The following is a 14,601-nucleotide window of genomic DNA, read 5'->3' as shown; positions in this document are numbered from 1 at the left end:
TCAAATTTCAGAAAAATTTAAGTTTTCCAGGAAATCATCCAACAAAGCACTGCACATATTGCATCATGCAAATCTTGATGGAATTAGTGTTCTAGGCCTTTGTCCAAAGAACTATAAATCTTATACATCTTATTTACTGAATGAGTGTCACACGTCACTGACTGGACACGTGTGTGCTCAGTTTTGTGTGTTAATGAAAACAACAGTTAAAGCCCCCTGACACTTGAGACTTGGATCCGCTCTCTTGCACACACATCATTGTGACGATCCCACCCGCTGTGTTCCCAGCTGGATGCCACCTTTGTTTCACTGGCTGCCACACGTTTTGTGCAGGACGCTGCATATATAAAATAATTATGTAGGCTATAGGCTTATAGCAGATTGTATTTTTTGAGGTCTGTACATATTATGTTATGTTTTCTTATTCTTTGTGTGGGCCGAATAAATCATCATTCATTCATTCAATTATTTCGTAGACGATTAATAATTTTCTCTTCGAGTTGGCTGTTGAAAACACCTCTAATCACTTCCAGAATCACAGAGGGCTGTTCCAGCACTGAACGAGGTGGAGAAAGCATTTGGAACCGTCTAAAAAGGTAATTATTTGTCATGTTTACATTGTAATGGATTGGTAAAACAGTTGCATGTTCTTTCTTTCTTGTGTGCAAAGTATGTTTATGACAGATTTAATATCTCGTTATAATTACTCAAATGAGTTATGTTGTGATGCGGTGCACTGACGCAATCATTTGCACTCACACGCAGTGTTTTTGAATTGTTTGCATAACATTCACTTGAAGTTCACGTAATTAATGCGTGATGAAGATTTTGAAATGTTCAAAATTTTCTTTACGCACTTGCGCGAACATGCGCACAGTTAACAACGGTTTAAGACAAGTTTAAGACAAGTTTACTGTCGTGCACGGCAAAGTGGCATGCAAGTACGTGGATCAAAGTTGTGCAAGTGTCAGGGGGCCTTTATTTGTGTTTAACCTTTGATGGCCGTGTGTGTCATTCTGGGGAAAAGTGAGCTGCACTGCTGAGAAGAGAAGAGAAGAGAAGAGAAGAGAAGAGAAGAGGATGCATCTTACTGGCTTTAAGAAGTATTTCCGTTGCTTGTTGTTGAACTCGGTCTCTGGCTGCCTCCAGTTCACACTCAGCTTCTTTCTGGCGAATCTCCACAATCTCTGAGTTTTGAGTCACCTCGTCCAGCTGCTTGCTTAAGTCCTGGTGTGGAATCAAACCAAGAAGAGGGGTGAATGATTAGAAAAGCAAGCCAATAAAAATAAAAATACTGAAAGTGCAACATCCTGATGACCAACACTTCAGATAAATTCTGCATTTGTAACAACTGTCTCCTCACCTCCTACTTTTCTGTCAAACTACAGTCCTAAAGAATGAAACTGTAATATTCCCAGAGATATCATCCCTGGAAGGAAGAAATATTCATTTATGTCATGTAATTTGATAAAGTTACCAGTTCATTTCTGAAGACTGCTGGTAGAAATTTATATCTGAAAGTCGTGTGTGCAAAGGCACAAACTGCAGTGAAGTAAGTTGTAACCAGCAGTTTTAACACTTCAGTTTTCAGATATCTTGTAAAAGCACAGAACGAAGTGCAGCAGCCTAATTAAAGATCAGAAACTTAAATGCACACAGGCGCATGCGCACGCACACACACACACACACACACACACACACCTGAATCCTGTCCCGCAACAATGGACCTGCTTGAATCCTGCATTCAGGTCAAGTCAGGATTGGGAGCATACTCTGGTACTGTGCAACACTGCATCCACCAAACCATGGTACTGTTGTGGGTCCTGGATGGCAACCACCCAGCCAGAGAACCAGTCCATCACCACCTCTCGACAGTAGCCATCTGTCTGTCGCAGTCAGGTGAAATGTGGGCGTCCTCTTGGCTTTTATCTACTGCTGGGTCAACACCATATGTGGGCTGGGTCATGTTGAAAGAAATGTGCCACATGGACAAAAATGTCATAGCTGGTGCTCCATCACCACACAACTAATACTCCTCATCTGAGATGAATCTTGGATTCACATTTATATTTGAAAGACGCTGCAAACTGTTTTTTGTTTTTTTTTAATCTTGCAACAAGTTTTGCATTTTGCGTCACCAGTTATACAGCTTCATAATGAAGTGGTACAGAGGAGGATTTTCTTAAATAAAAGACCTAAAAGTTCAACGACAATTTGCCAGAAGGTACATCTGAGATGCAAGCCTAGATCTGATGTTTTGGTGAAAGAAAATCATGGCACCCATTATCACAACAGTTTTAAGAGTGTTCACATCATTATATGATAAAAAAACTGTCCATTAAAACAATACTGTAAAAAAATAAAAATACACTGGCCGACTGTGGTGTTGGGAAAGTGTCGGTACACGGACCCACAACAGGGGGCGCAAAGGAACGGACAATGGAGTAGGTCAAATAACAACACTTTACTGTTGTGAATGTGCACAACAAATACAACAGATTACAACAATAGATCAGAATCAATCCACAAAGGTGTCGTGTGGGCAGGCTCGAAGATAGGAGACACCTGTCCAAAGCAGAACCGGAACCACACGATTTCCTCTGCCACCAGACCCCGGGAATACTGGAGCCGCCAAGTCCCGAACTCCCAGGTGGCCACTGCCTCCGCGTGTCGGACCTGGTACTGCTGGCGAGGAACAAAAACACAATTAAAGGTGGGCGCGTTTGCAACCAGTAATCCGCATGGCAGGAAAGCTACCTCCACCTCTCGTTGGAAAAAAGGTCTGTTATCACTCACAAAAGTCACAAAAGGTTACTGTCAAGCAGTCAGCTGAGAATATTACCTTCCAGGTAGAACGATATCTCGGCAAAGAGGTGGAGACGTCGTCCTGCTGATGTACCCCTGCTGATTGGTAACAGCTGTTGCAGGTGATGCGTGACAGCTGTCACCCTAGCTGCTCCTGTGAGGCGGCTGCGCCCTCTGGTGCCTGGAGCCTGCACTCCAGGCAGGGCGCCCTCTGGTGGTGGGCCAGCAGTACCTCCTCTTCTGGCGGCCCACACAACAGGACCCCCCCCTCAACGGGCGCCTCCTGGCGCCCGACCAGGCTTGTCCGGGTGGTGGCGGTAGAAATCGGCCAGGAGGGCCGGGTCCAGGATGAAGCTCCTCTTCACCCAGGAGCGTTCTTCGGGGCCGTACCCCTCCCAGTCCACCAAATACTGGAAGCCATGGCCCATCCTACGGACATCCAAAAGCCGGCGTACAGTCCAAGCCGGCTCGCCATCGATGATCCGGGCAGGAGGCGGCGCCGGACACGGAGTACAGAGGGGTGAGGAGTGATGAGGTTTAATCCGGGACACATGAAACACAGGATGGATCCGCAGTGAAGCCGGCAGCCGAAGCCTCACTGCGGCTGGACTGATGACCTTCAGGATCTTGAATGGGCCGATGTAACGGTCCTGTAACTTGGGGGAGTCCACTTGGAGGGGGATGTCCTTTGTGGATAACCACACCTCCTGCCCAGGCCGATACGCAGGGGCCAGGGTCCGCCGACGGTCTGCATGGGCTTTTGCCCTCGTCCGGGCCTTTAGCAAAGCAGAACGGGCGGCACGCCACACCCGACGGCACTTCCGCAGGTGGGCCTGGACCGAGGGCACACCGACCTCTCCCTCAACCACCGGAAACAACGGGGGCTGATACCCCAGACATACCTCAAAAGGGGAGAGGCCGGTGGCTGAAGACACCTGGCTGTTATGGGCATACTCGATCCAGGCCAAATGGGTACTCCAGGCCGCCGGGTGTGCGGCAGTCACGCAGCGCAAGGCCTGCTCCACCTCCTGGTTTACCCGTTCTGCTTGCCCGTTGGTCTGAGGGTGGTACCCGGACGAGAGACTCACCGTGGCCCCCAGTTCCCGGCAGAAGCTCCTCCAGACTTGCGAGGAGAACTGGGGACCGCGATCGGAGACGATGTCTGTTGGAATCCCATGCAGCCGGACGACGTGGTGGACCAGGAGGTCCGCTGTCTCCTGGGCTGTTGGGAGCTTCGGGAGGGCCACGAAGTGGGCCTTCCTTGGAGAATCGGTCCACTATCGTGAGGATGGTGGTGTTACCCTGGGACGGCGGGAGGCCCGTGACAAAATCCAGGCCGATGTGGGACCAGGGGCGATGAGGCACGGGCAGCGGCTGGAGTAAACCTGATGCCCGGCGATGGTCAGCCTTGCCCCTGGCGCAGGTGGTGCAGGCCTGGATATAATCCCAGACGTCGGCCTCTAGGGACGCCCACCAGAAGCGCTGCCGGACAACTGCCACGGTTGTTCGCACCCCTGGATGACAGGAGAGCTTGGAGCCGTGACAGAAGTCCAGGACTGCAGCCCTAGCTTCTGGTGGGACGTATAGTTTGTTCTTCGGCCCAGTTCCGGGGTCCGGGCTTCATGCCAGGGCCTCCCGGACGGTTCTCTCTACGTCCCAGGTGAGGGTGGCCACGATAGTGGACTCCGGGATGATGGGTTCCGGTGGATCCGACAACTCCGCTTTGACTTCATCTTCATGTACCCGGGACAAGGCATCCGATCTCTGGTTCTTGGTCCCGGGATGGTAGGTGATCCGGAAGTCAAAACAACCGAAGAACAGTGACCAGCGGGCTTGCCTGGGGTTCAGCCGCTTGGCGGTCCTGATATACTCCAGGTTCCGGTGGTCAGTGAAAACCGTGAATGGCACGGACGTTCCCTCCAACAGCTGTCTCCACTCTTCAAGAGCCTCTTTCACCGCAAGGAGTTCTCAATTGCCGACGTCATAGTTCCGTTCGGCCGGGGTCAACCTGCGGGAAAAATAGGCACACGGGTGAAGGACCTTATCGGTCTTCCCGCTCTGGAAAAGCACGGCTCCTATCCCTGAGTCCGAGGCGTCCACTTCAACCACTAACTGGCGACTAGGATCGGGCTGCACCAGAACGGGTGCAGACGAGAAGCGCCGTTTCAACTCCTTGAACGCGGCATCGCAACGATCCGACCAGGTGAAGGGGACTTTTGGTGAGGTCAGGGCTGTCAGGGGGCTAACTACCTGACTGTAGCCCTTAATGAACCTCCTGTAGAAATGTGCAAAGCCGAGGAACTGTTGCAGCTTCCTACGGCTAGTGGGTTGGGGCCAGTCTCTCACCGCCGCAAACTTGGCCGGATCAGGAGCGACGGAGTTGGGGGAGATGATAAACCCCAGGAAGGACAAAGATGTGCGGTGAAACTCACACTTCTCGCCCTTCACAAACAGCCGGTTCTCCAACAACCACTGCAGGACCTGACGTACATGCCGGACATGAGTCTCAGGATCCGGAGAAAAGATGAGTATATCGTCCAGATATACGAAGACGAATCGGTGCAGGAAATCCCGCAAGACATCATTAACCAATGCTTGGAACGTCGCGGGGGCGTTTGTGAGGCCGAACGGCATGACCAGGTACTCAAAGTGACCTAAAGGGGTGTTGAATGCCGTCTTCCATTCGTCTCCCTTCCGGATCCAAACCAGGTGATACGCATTTCTAAGATCCAGCTTAGTAAAGATTTTGGCTCCATGCAGGGGGGTGAACACGGAATCTAATAATGGCAACGGGTATCGGTTGCGAACCGTAATCTCATTCAGCCCCCTGTAATCAATACATGGACGAAGTCCGCCATCTTTCTTGCCCACAAAAAAGAAACCTGCCCCCATCGGGGAGGTGGAGTTCCGGATCAGCCCGGCAGCTAATGAGTCCCGGATGTAGGTCTCCACTGATTCGCGCTCAGGTCGTGAGAGGTTGTACAGCCTGCTGGACGGGAACTCAGCGCCTGGAACCAAATCAATGGCACAATCGTACGGATGGTGCGGGGGAAGGGTGAGTGCCAGATCCTTGCTGAAGACATCAGCAAGATCGTGGTACTCAACCGGCACTGCCGTCAGATTGGGAGGGACTTTGACCTCCTCCTTAGCCTGGGAACTGGGAGGAACCGAGGATCCTAAACACACCCGATGGCAGGTTTCGCTCCACTGAACCACCACCCCAGACGGCCAATCGATCCGGGGATTGTGCTTTAACATCCATGGGATGCCCAAAATCACGCGGGAGGTAGAAGAAGTTACAAAAAACTCAATCTCCTCCCGGTGGTTTCCAGACACCACCAGAGTTACTGGTTGTGTCTTGTGTGTGAGTAAAGGGAGGAGGGTGCCATCTAGTGCCCGCACCTGCAATGGCGAAGGAAGCACCACCAGAGGGAGCCCTACCTCCTTTGCCCATCTGCTGTCTAGCAGATTCCCTTCTGACCCCGTGTCCACCAGTGCTCGGGCTTGAAGGGTTAAATCCCCGCTCAGGATTGTGACTGGGAGTCGTGTGGCAATTTGTGTGTGTCTCACTTGAATGTCTTGACCCCCCCTTAGCCCAGTCTCTAAGGGTGAGTGTTGACGTTTTGGCCGTTTGGGGCAGTCTCTCTGTGTGTGCTCTGTTGAGCTGCAGAGAAAACACTCTCCACGGATCAGCCTCCCCATTTTGGCCCTGTGCGTTTCCCTAACAACGTCACCAGGGGGAGCTGTTGCCCCACAAAGCGCTGCGGCTGTGGAGCGTGGGGAGGGTGGCCCCTTTTCGAACCCGGAAGGGAGAGGGGCAGCACGTATCCGGTCACGTCCTTCGCCTCGCTCCCGACGGCGTTCCTCTAACCGATTGTCTAATCGTATAACGAGATCAATAAGCCCGTCTAAATCCCACGGTTCGTCCTTGGCCACCAGGAGCTCCTTCAGGACCAACAACAGTCCGTTTACGAAGGCGGCGCGGAGGGCAGTGTTATTCCAGCCGGACCTCGCAGCCGCGATGCGGAAGTCGACTGCATAAACAGCTGCGCTCCGGCGCCCCTGTCTCATTGACAGCAGCACGGCTGAAGCGGTCTCTCCTCTATTTGGGTGATCGAACACTGTTCTGAACTCCCTCACAAACCCATCATATATCAGAAGGAGCCGTGAATTTTGCTCCCAAAGCGCTGTAGCCCAAGCGCGTGCCTTGCCGCGAAGCAGATTAATGACATAAGCTATCTTACTAGCATCAGTCGCGTACATGACGGGACGTTGTGCGAAGACGAGCGAACACTGCATAAGAAAGTCCGCGCACGTCTCCACACAACCCCCGTACGGCTCTGGAGGGCTTATGTATGCTTCCGGGGAAGGTGGGAGGGGTCGTTGAACGACCTGTGGAACGTCACTGTTACGCACAGGGTCGACAGGAGGGAGAGCCGCAACAGCGCCCTGAGGGCGCGCTTCCACCTGCGCGGCGAGAGCCTCCACCCTGCGGTTAAGGAGGACGTTCTGCTCGGTCGTTAAATCCAACCGAGCCGTGAAAGCGGTGAGGATCCGCTGCAACTCACCGATCATTCCTCCTGCGGACGCCTGTGCGCCCTGTTCTTCCATTGGCCGTTCAACAGCCGGTTGACGCCCCTCGGGATCCATGACGCTGGCCGAGATATCCTGTTGGGAAAGTGTCGGTACACGGACCCACAACAGGGGGCGCAAAGGAACGGACAATGGAGTAGGTCAAATAACAACACTTTACTGTTGTGAATGTGCACAACAAATACAACAGATTACAACAATAGATCAGAATCAATCCACAAAGGTGTCGTGTGGGCAGGCTCGAAGATAGGAGACACCTGTCCAAAGCAGAACCGGAACCACACGATTTCCTCCGCCACCAGACCCCGGGAATACTGGAGCCGCCAAGTCCCAAACTCCCAGGTGGCCACTGCCTCCGCGTGTCGGACCTGGTACTGCTGGCGAGGAACAAAAACACAATTAAAGGTGGGCGCGTTTGCACCCAGTAATCCGCACGGCAGGAAAGCTACCTCCACCTCTCGTTGGAAAAAAGGTCTGTTATCACTCACAAAAGTCACAAAAGGTTACTGTCAAGCAGTCAGCTGAGAATATTACCTTCCAGGTAGAACGATATCTCGGCAAAGAGGTGGAGACGTCCTGCTGATGTACCCCTGCTGATTGGTAACAGCTGTTGCAGGTGATGCGTGACAGCTGTCACCCTAGCTGCTCCTGTGAGGCGGCTGCGCCCTCTGGTGCCTGGAGCCCGCACTCCAGGCAGGGCGCCCTCTGGTGGTGGGCCAGCAGTACCTCCTCTTCTGCCGGCCCACACAACATGTGGATCACAAAGGGACTGCAAAACACCTGGAAAAAGAAAACACACCCTATAGAGAATTCATAAAACAAAGAACTGAAGATGCTGAACACAAATATAAAAAAATGTAAAAATAAGTTTACTAATATTATAACGGTATGCAGGAAAGAACACTGTAGTAGAATTTTAAATAAAAATAATATTAAAGGAATATGGGACATACTTAATAGTATAATGAAAAGTGGCTGCAAACAACAAAATTATCCTCCATTTTTATTGATAATAACATTAAAAATGATAAAATTAAAAATGATGTAGTCAATAGCTTTAATGAATTCTGAGTGTCAAATCAAACTTGGCTGAAAAGTCCCTGATCCATTGTCATCCATGGATTGGAACGATAAGATCATTGACAGGAGTCCAAGCTCAATGTTCCTACACCAGTGGAAGACAAAGAAATGATGGATATTGTAAATATGTGTAAATGCAAAACATCAACAGACTGTAATGAAATTGATATGAAAGTTCTTAAAAAGGTCATCAATGCCAGGAATTGGACTTTGTGTGGTATGTGTTTGGTTTGCTTTTGTTATCTGTCTATCTCCTGCTCTGCCTTTCTGCTTGGGTTTTCTCTGTTCTGCTCTTTCTTGTCTCTCTCTTTCCCTTGGTTCTTCATGGTGGGCATTTCCCTCTGTCTGGCCACACTCTGGTTCTGGAGGTTTCCTTACACCTGTTCTTGATTTGCTGCTCATCACCTGGTTGCTTGATAAGCCTCACCATTTGTCTTTGTTCCTCGCCTGATCGATGTGCTTTGTGACTCTTTCTAGCTCTGATTGTCATGTTTCTTGCATTGCCTTGACTGCCTTATGTTTTTTTAAACAACCTGCATGTGTACCTGGACCATGCCTTTGCCTGATGATTGTGTTACTGTTGCTCTTTTTAGACTGCCTTTCTGTGTACCAACCCTTGCTTTCGTATCAAGTAAACGCCTTAATTCTACAGAGTTGTTTTTCTGTGTCTTGCAATTGTGTCCAGCCTGCTCTGCCAGTAGAACCTGATAATCAAAGGGATCTCAGAACCACAAATATATCTGTAACTTATCATTCCAAACCGGTAAATTTCCAAAGAAAATGAAAATACCAAAAGTTGTGCCACTGTATGAACCTCGGATCGATACCACTTCACAAATTATTTGCCTGTTTCTTTACTTCCACAGTTCTGTAAAATTCCAGAAAATCTTTTCAATAACAGATTAGACAAATTCATTTTTCCATGTGAAGTTATGCTGTTTATATACGAGGGCTGTCAATAAAGTAACGGTCCTTTTTATTTTTTTCAAAAACTATATGGATTTCATTCATATGTTTTTACGTCAGACATGCTTGAACCCTCGTGCGCATGCGTGAGTTTTTCCACGCCTGTCGGTGACGTCATTCGCCTGTGAGCACTCCTTGTGGGAGGAGTCATCCAGCCCCTCGTCGGAATTCCTTTGTCTGAGAAGTTGCTGAGAGACTGGCGCGTTGTTTGATCAAAATTTTTTCTAAACCTGTGAGACACATCGAAGTGGACACGGTTCGAAAAATTAAGCTGGTTTTCAGTGAAAATTTTAACGGCTGATGAGAGATTTTGAGGTGAGACTGTCGCTTTAAGGACTTTTCACGGTGCGAGACGTCGCGCAGCGCTCTCAGGCGGCGTCATCAGCCTGTTCAAGCTGAAAACCTCCACATTTCAGGCTCTATTGATCCAGGACGTCGTGAGAGAACAGAGAAGTTTCAGAAGAAGTCGGTTTCAGCATTTTATCCGGATATTCCACTGTTAAAGGAGATTTTTTTCAATGAAAGACGTGCGGACGGGTCCGCGCGTCGGGACGCAGCCGCCGCGACGCTCCGCCACAGGAAAAACACCTCTGTTGAAAGCCTTAAGGACAAGTTGGAACATGTCCTGCCTGTTAAACAATTTCTCATATACTCACTCCACTGAAAGCCATCAAAAGCCGCCTGGATTTTAGAAATGGTTATCAACACGGAGGTGTTTTTCCTGTGCCACCGCACCGCCTCGGCTGCGTCCCGACGCGCGGATCCGTCCGCACGTCTTTCATTAAAAAAATCTCCTTTAACGGTGGAATATCCGGATAAAATGCTGAAACCGACTTCTTCTGAAACTTCTCTGTTCTCTCACGACGTCCTGGATCAATAGAGCCTGAAATGTGGAGGTTTTCAGCTTGAACAGGCTGATGACGCCGCCTGAGAGCGCTGCGCGACGTCTCGCACCGTGAAAAGTCCTTAAAGCGACAGTCTCACCTCAAAATCTCTCATCAGCCGTTAAAATTTTCACTGAAAACCAGCTTAATTTTTCGAACCGTGTCCACTTCGATGTGTCTCACAGGTTTAGAAAAAATTTTGATCAAACAACGCGCCAGTCTCTCAGCAACTTCTCAGACAAAGGAATTCCGACGAGGGGCTGGATGACTCCTCCCACAAGGAGTGCTCACAGGCGAATGACGTCACCGACAGGCGTGGAAAAACTCACGCATGCGCACGAGGGTTCAAGCATGTCTGACGTAAAAACATATGAATGAAATCCATATAGTTTTTGAAAAAAATAAAAAGGACCGTTACTTTATTGACAGCCCTCGTATTGCACAATGGGACCATTTGTCCCCATAAGTGGTCAAATCCTGCGATATCACGCAGGGTTCAAGCAAGATTGTGGTACACTATTGAAAGAGTTCAAGAAACTAAGTTTCTTGGTGTAATCACGGATGATAAAATAAACTGGAAACCTCACTCCAAACATATACAAAATAAACTGTCAAGAAGTATTCTCAGTACTCAGTAAGACCAAACACATTCTAGACTACAAATTATTCCACATTTTCTACTGTACTGTGGTTTTTACCAGAGTACCCAAATTTGGGGACTTTCCCTGTTTTGGAACATTTGAACACTCATAACTAATCAATGCTAACACCAACATAAATTATATATCAAAATATCAAGTGAAGTCTCCTCTACAAACGTATCCACTTCAATCACATATTAACTAACCACAGCTGAAACGCCAAGCAAATAAAGACATAAATCGGAATTCATTTTTTGGGAAAAAAAAACAAACTCATTTACTCCTACCAAGTATTATTTACTTTCAATTTTTTTGCATCCACAACATCCCCTAGGACCTGTCTTTTAGCTGAACCAAACCTTTGTATTTTTGACCTTGTACAAGAAGAAATAAATCAGAATGTATGGGTATGTGATTTTGGTGAAATAGGCTCTAGGGCTTAAGGGGTTAAATTAATGTGTAGAGGTTTGGGGCAATACCTATACATGTACACTACATTCAAAACTGATACTACAAAAAAGAGCTGTGACGATAATTCATAATGGCAGTTACAAAGAACATACAACTTCACTATTATTAAAATCAAAACAATAAAATTCAATAACCTGGTTCATCTACAAACAGCACAAATTACGTATACAGCAGAAAACGATCTACTTCCAGGGAATATTCAAAAATTGTATTTTGACAGAGATGGGGATTATAATCTGAAGGGGGGAGTCCAAACAGGTTTGTACAACATTAAAAAGGTTCTGTATATCAATATGTGGAGTGAAGCTGTGGAACGGGTTGGGGGCGGAGCTCAAGCAATGTCCAAGCATGACCCAGTTCAAACGGTGGTACAAAAACATGGTTTTCACAGGGTACAGGGAGGATGAAAGTTTTTGATGGTCACCAGGTGTTTCATGTATCCATTTATTATTCACATTTATTTATTGTTTTCTTTATTGTCTGTAAATATGCACATATGTAAATATATATAATCATGAGATGTTAGTAGGTATTTACATACATTTAGTTGCAAATTTGTTTGAAAGAGTATTATGAAATCAACTGATGATAAGAAAAGGACTTAGGCCAAGGGGTAGGACTGAATAAGCATATGCTTCTTTGCTTCATTGTTCTTTTGTTTTGTCTTTTTTATGACTTGTTGCTTTTCTAGGTTTGATGTTCTTCTTTATTTAGTTTGTTTTTCATGCCCAAAATAAAACTTTCATTCATTCATACTTGCTCTCACCTTGATAGTGCTCTCAGAAGTGCTGAGTGAAGAGTGGAGCTTGTAGGACTTTTCCCGGTTTTCTCGAGCGTCATCAGTTACCCTTGCTAATTCAGCTCTCAGTTTTCCAAGAGTTTTCTGGAGTGCCGCCTCCTGGGTTTGGAATTCTCGCCGTAGCTCAGCCTCGGTACGTTTCCATGCCAGCAGATTGTCGGCAGTCAGCTGTTGGGTTCTCTTCATGGCCTCAAGCTCACGCTCATAGAAGGCCTGAGCCTGGATTAAATAAAACCCAAAAAGACCAGACTCAAGCATCTTTGTACCCAGATGAAACACAAACTAGCACACTTCACATTTAAATTAAAAGTATATTTTACTTTCCCTATTTTTTGCCAACAATTGGAAATGTAATTGGTAACCATTTTGGAAGATTGTAAAGTCCACCACAACAATGCATATCCTTAATTACTGCTGCAAAAGACAATCAGAGCCAAAATAAGTAGGCTTACAGTGATTACTGTCAGTGAAATTAATACATTTGAAAAAACAAAACAAAAATGAATTGTGCCATTCTGTTTTCAATGCTACCAACACTATCAATCAATCAATCAATTTTTTTATATAGCGCCAAATCACAACAAACAGTTGCCCCAAGGCGCTTTATATTGTAAGACAAGGCCATACAATAATTATGTAAAACCCCAACGGTCAAAACGACCCCCTGTGAGCAAGCACTTGGCTACAGTGGGAAGGAAAAACTCCCTTTTAACAGGAAGAAACCTCCAGCAGAACCAGGCTCAGGGAGGGGCAGTCTTCTGCTGGGACTGGTTGGGGCTGAGGGAGAGAACCAGGAAAAAGACATGCTGTGGAGGGGAGCAGAGATCGATCACTAATGATTAAATGCAGAGTGGTGCATACAGAGCAAAAAGAGAAAGAAACAGTGCATCATGGGAACCCCCCAGCAGTCTACGTCTATAGCAGCATAACTAAGGGATGGTTCAGGGTCACCTGATCCAGCCCTAACTATAAACTTTAGCAAAAAGGAAAGTTTTAAGCCTAATCTTAAAAGTAGAGAGGGTGTCTGTCTCCCTGATCTGAATTGGGAGCTGGTTCCACAGGAGAGGAGCCTGAAAGTTGAAGGCTCTGCCTCCCATTCTACTCTTACAAACCCTAGGAACTACAAGTAAGCCTGCAGTCTGAGAGCGAAGCGCTCTATTGGGGTGATATGGTACTACGAGGTCCCTAAGATAAGATGGGACCTGATTATTCAAAACCTTATAAGTAAGAAGAAGAATTTTAAATTCTATTCTAGAATTAACAGGAAGCCAATGAAGAGAGGCCAATATGGGTGAGATATGCTCTCTCCTTCTAGTCCCTGTCAGTACTCTAGCTGCAGCATTTTGAATTAACTGAAGGCTTTTTAGGGAACTTTTAGGACAACCTGATAATAATGAATTACAATAGTCCAGCCTAGAGGAAATAAATGCATGAATTAGTTTTTCAGCATCACTCTGAGACAAGACCTTTCTGATTTTAGAGATATTGCGTAAATGCAAAAAAGCAGTCCTACATATTTGTTTAATATGCGCTTTGAATGACATATCCTGATCAAAAATGACTCCAAGATTTCTCACAGTATTACTAGAGGTCAGGGTAATGCCATCCAGAGTAAGGATCTGGTTAGACACCATGTTTCTAAGATTTGTGGGGCCAAGTACAATAACTTCAGTTTTATCTGAGTTTAAAAGCAGGAAATTAGAGGTCATCCATGTCTTTATGTCTGTAAGACAATCCTGCAGTTTAGCTAATTGGTGTGTGTCCTCTGGCTTCATGGATAGATAAAGCTGGGTATCATCTGCGTAACAATGAAAATTTAAGCAATACCGTCTAATAATACTGCCTAAGGGAAGCATGTATAAAGTGAATAAAATTGGTCCTAGCACAGAACCTTGTGGAACTCCATAATTAACTTTAGTCTGTGAAGAAGATTCCCCATTTACATGAACAAATTGTAATCTATTAGACAAATATGATTCAAACCACCGCAGCGCAGTGCCTTTAATACCTATGGCATGCTCTAATCTCTGTAATAAAATTTTATGGTCAACAGTATCAAAAGCGGCACTGAGGTCTAACAGAACAAGCACAGAGATGAGTCCACTGTCCGAGGCCATAAGAAGATCATTTGTAACCTTCACTAATGCTGTTTCTGTACTATGATGAATTCTAAAACCTGACTGAAACTCTTCAAATAGACCATTCCTCTGCAGATGATCAGTTAGCTGTTTTACAACTACCCTTTCAAGAATTTTTGAGAGAAAAGGAAGGTTGGAGATTGGCCTATAATTAGCTAAGATAGCTGGGTCAAGTGATGGCTTTTTAAGTAATGGTTTAATTACTGCCACCTTAAAAGCCTGTG

At 46.8% G+C, this 14,601-nt stretch overlaps 1 protein-coding gene across 2 annotated transcripts in view; it reads right to left on the bottom strand.

Moving 5' to 3' along the window:
- Positions 1 to 14,601, bottom strand: part of fam184a (family with sequence similarity 184 member A) — a 191,387-nt gene that overhangs the window by 83,915 nt on the left and 92,871 nt on the right. For both annotated transcript variants that reach the window (XM_034161841.1, XM_034161842.1), the window contains exons 6-7: positions 12,207 to 12,458; positions 1,092 to 1,227 (exon numbers count right to left, since the gene is read on the bottom strand). In XM_034161841.1, the coding sequence (XP_034017732.1) occupies positions 1,092 to 1,227; positions 12,207 to 12,458 (388 nt within the window). The remainder of the gene's footprint in view (positions 1 to 1,091; positions 1,228 to 12,206; positions 12,459 to 14,601) is intronic.

Source organism: Thalassophryne amazonica, chromosome 21 (genome assembly GCF_902500255.1).
Source record: "Thalassophryne amazonica chromosome 21, fThaAma1.1, whole genome shotgun sequence".
Classification (NCBI taxonomy): domain Eukaryota; kingdom Metazoa; phylum Chordata; class Actinopteri; order Batrachoidiformes; family Batrachoididae; genus Thalassophryne; species Thalassophryne amazonica.
The sequence above is the reverse complement of the archived record's forward strand: the minus strand, read 5'-3'. Positions and strand labels throughout refer to the sequence as shown.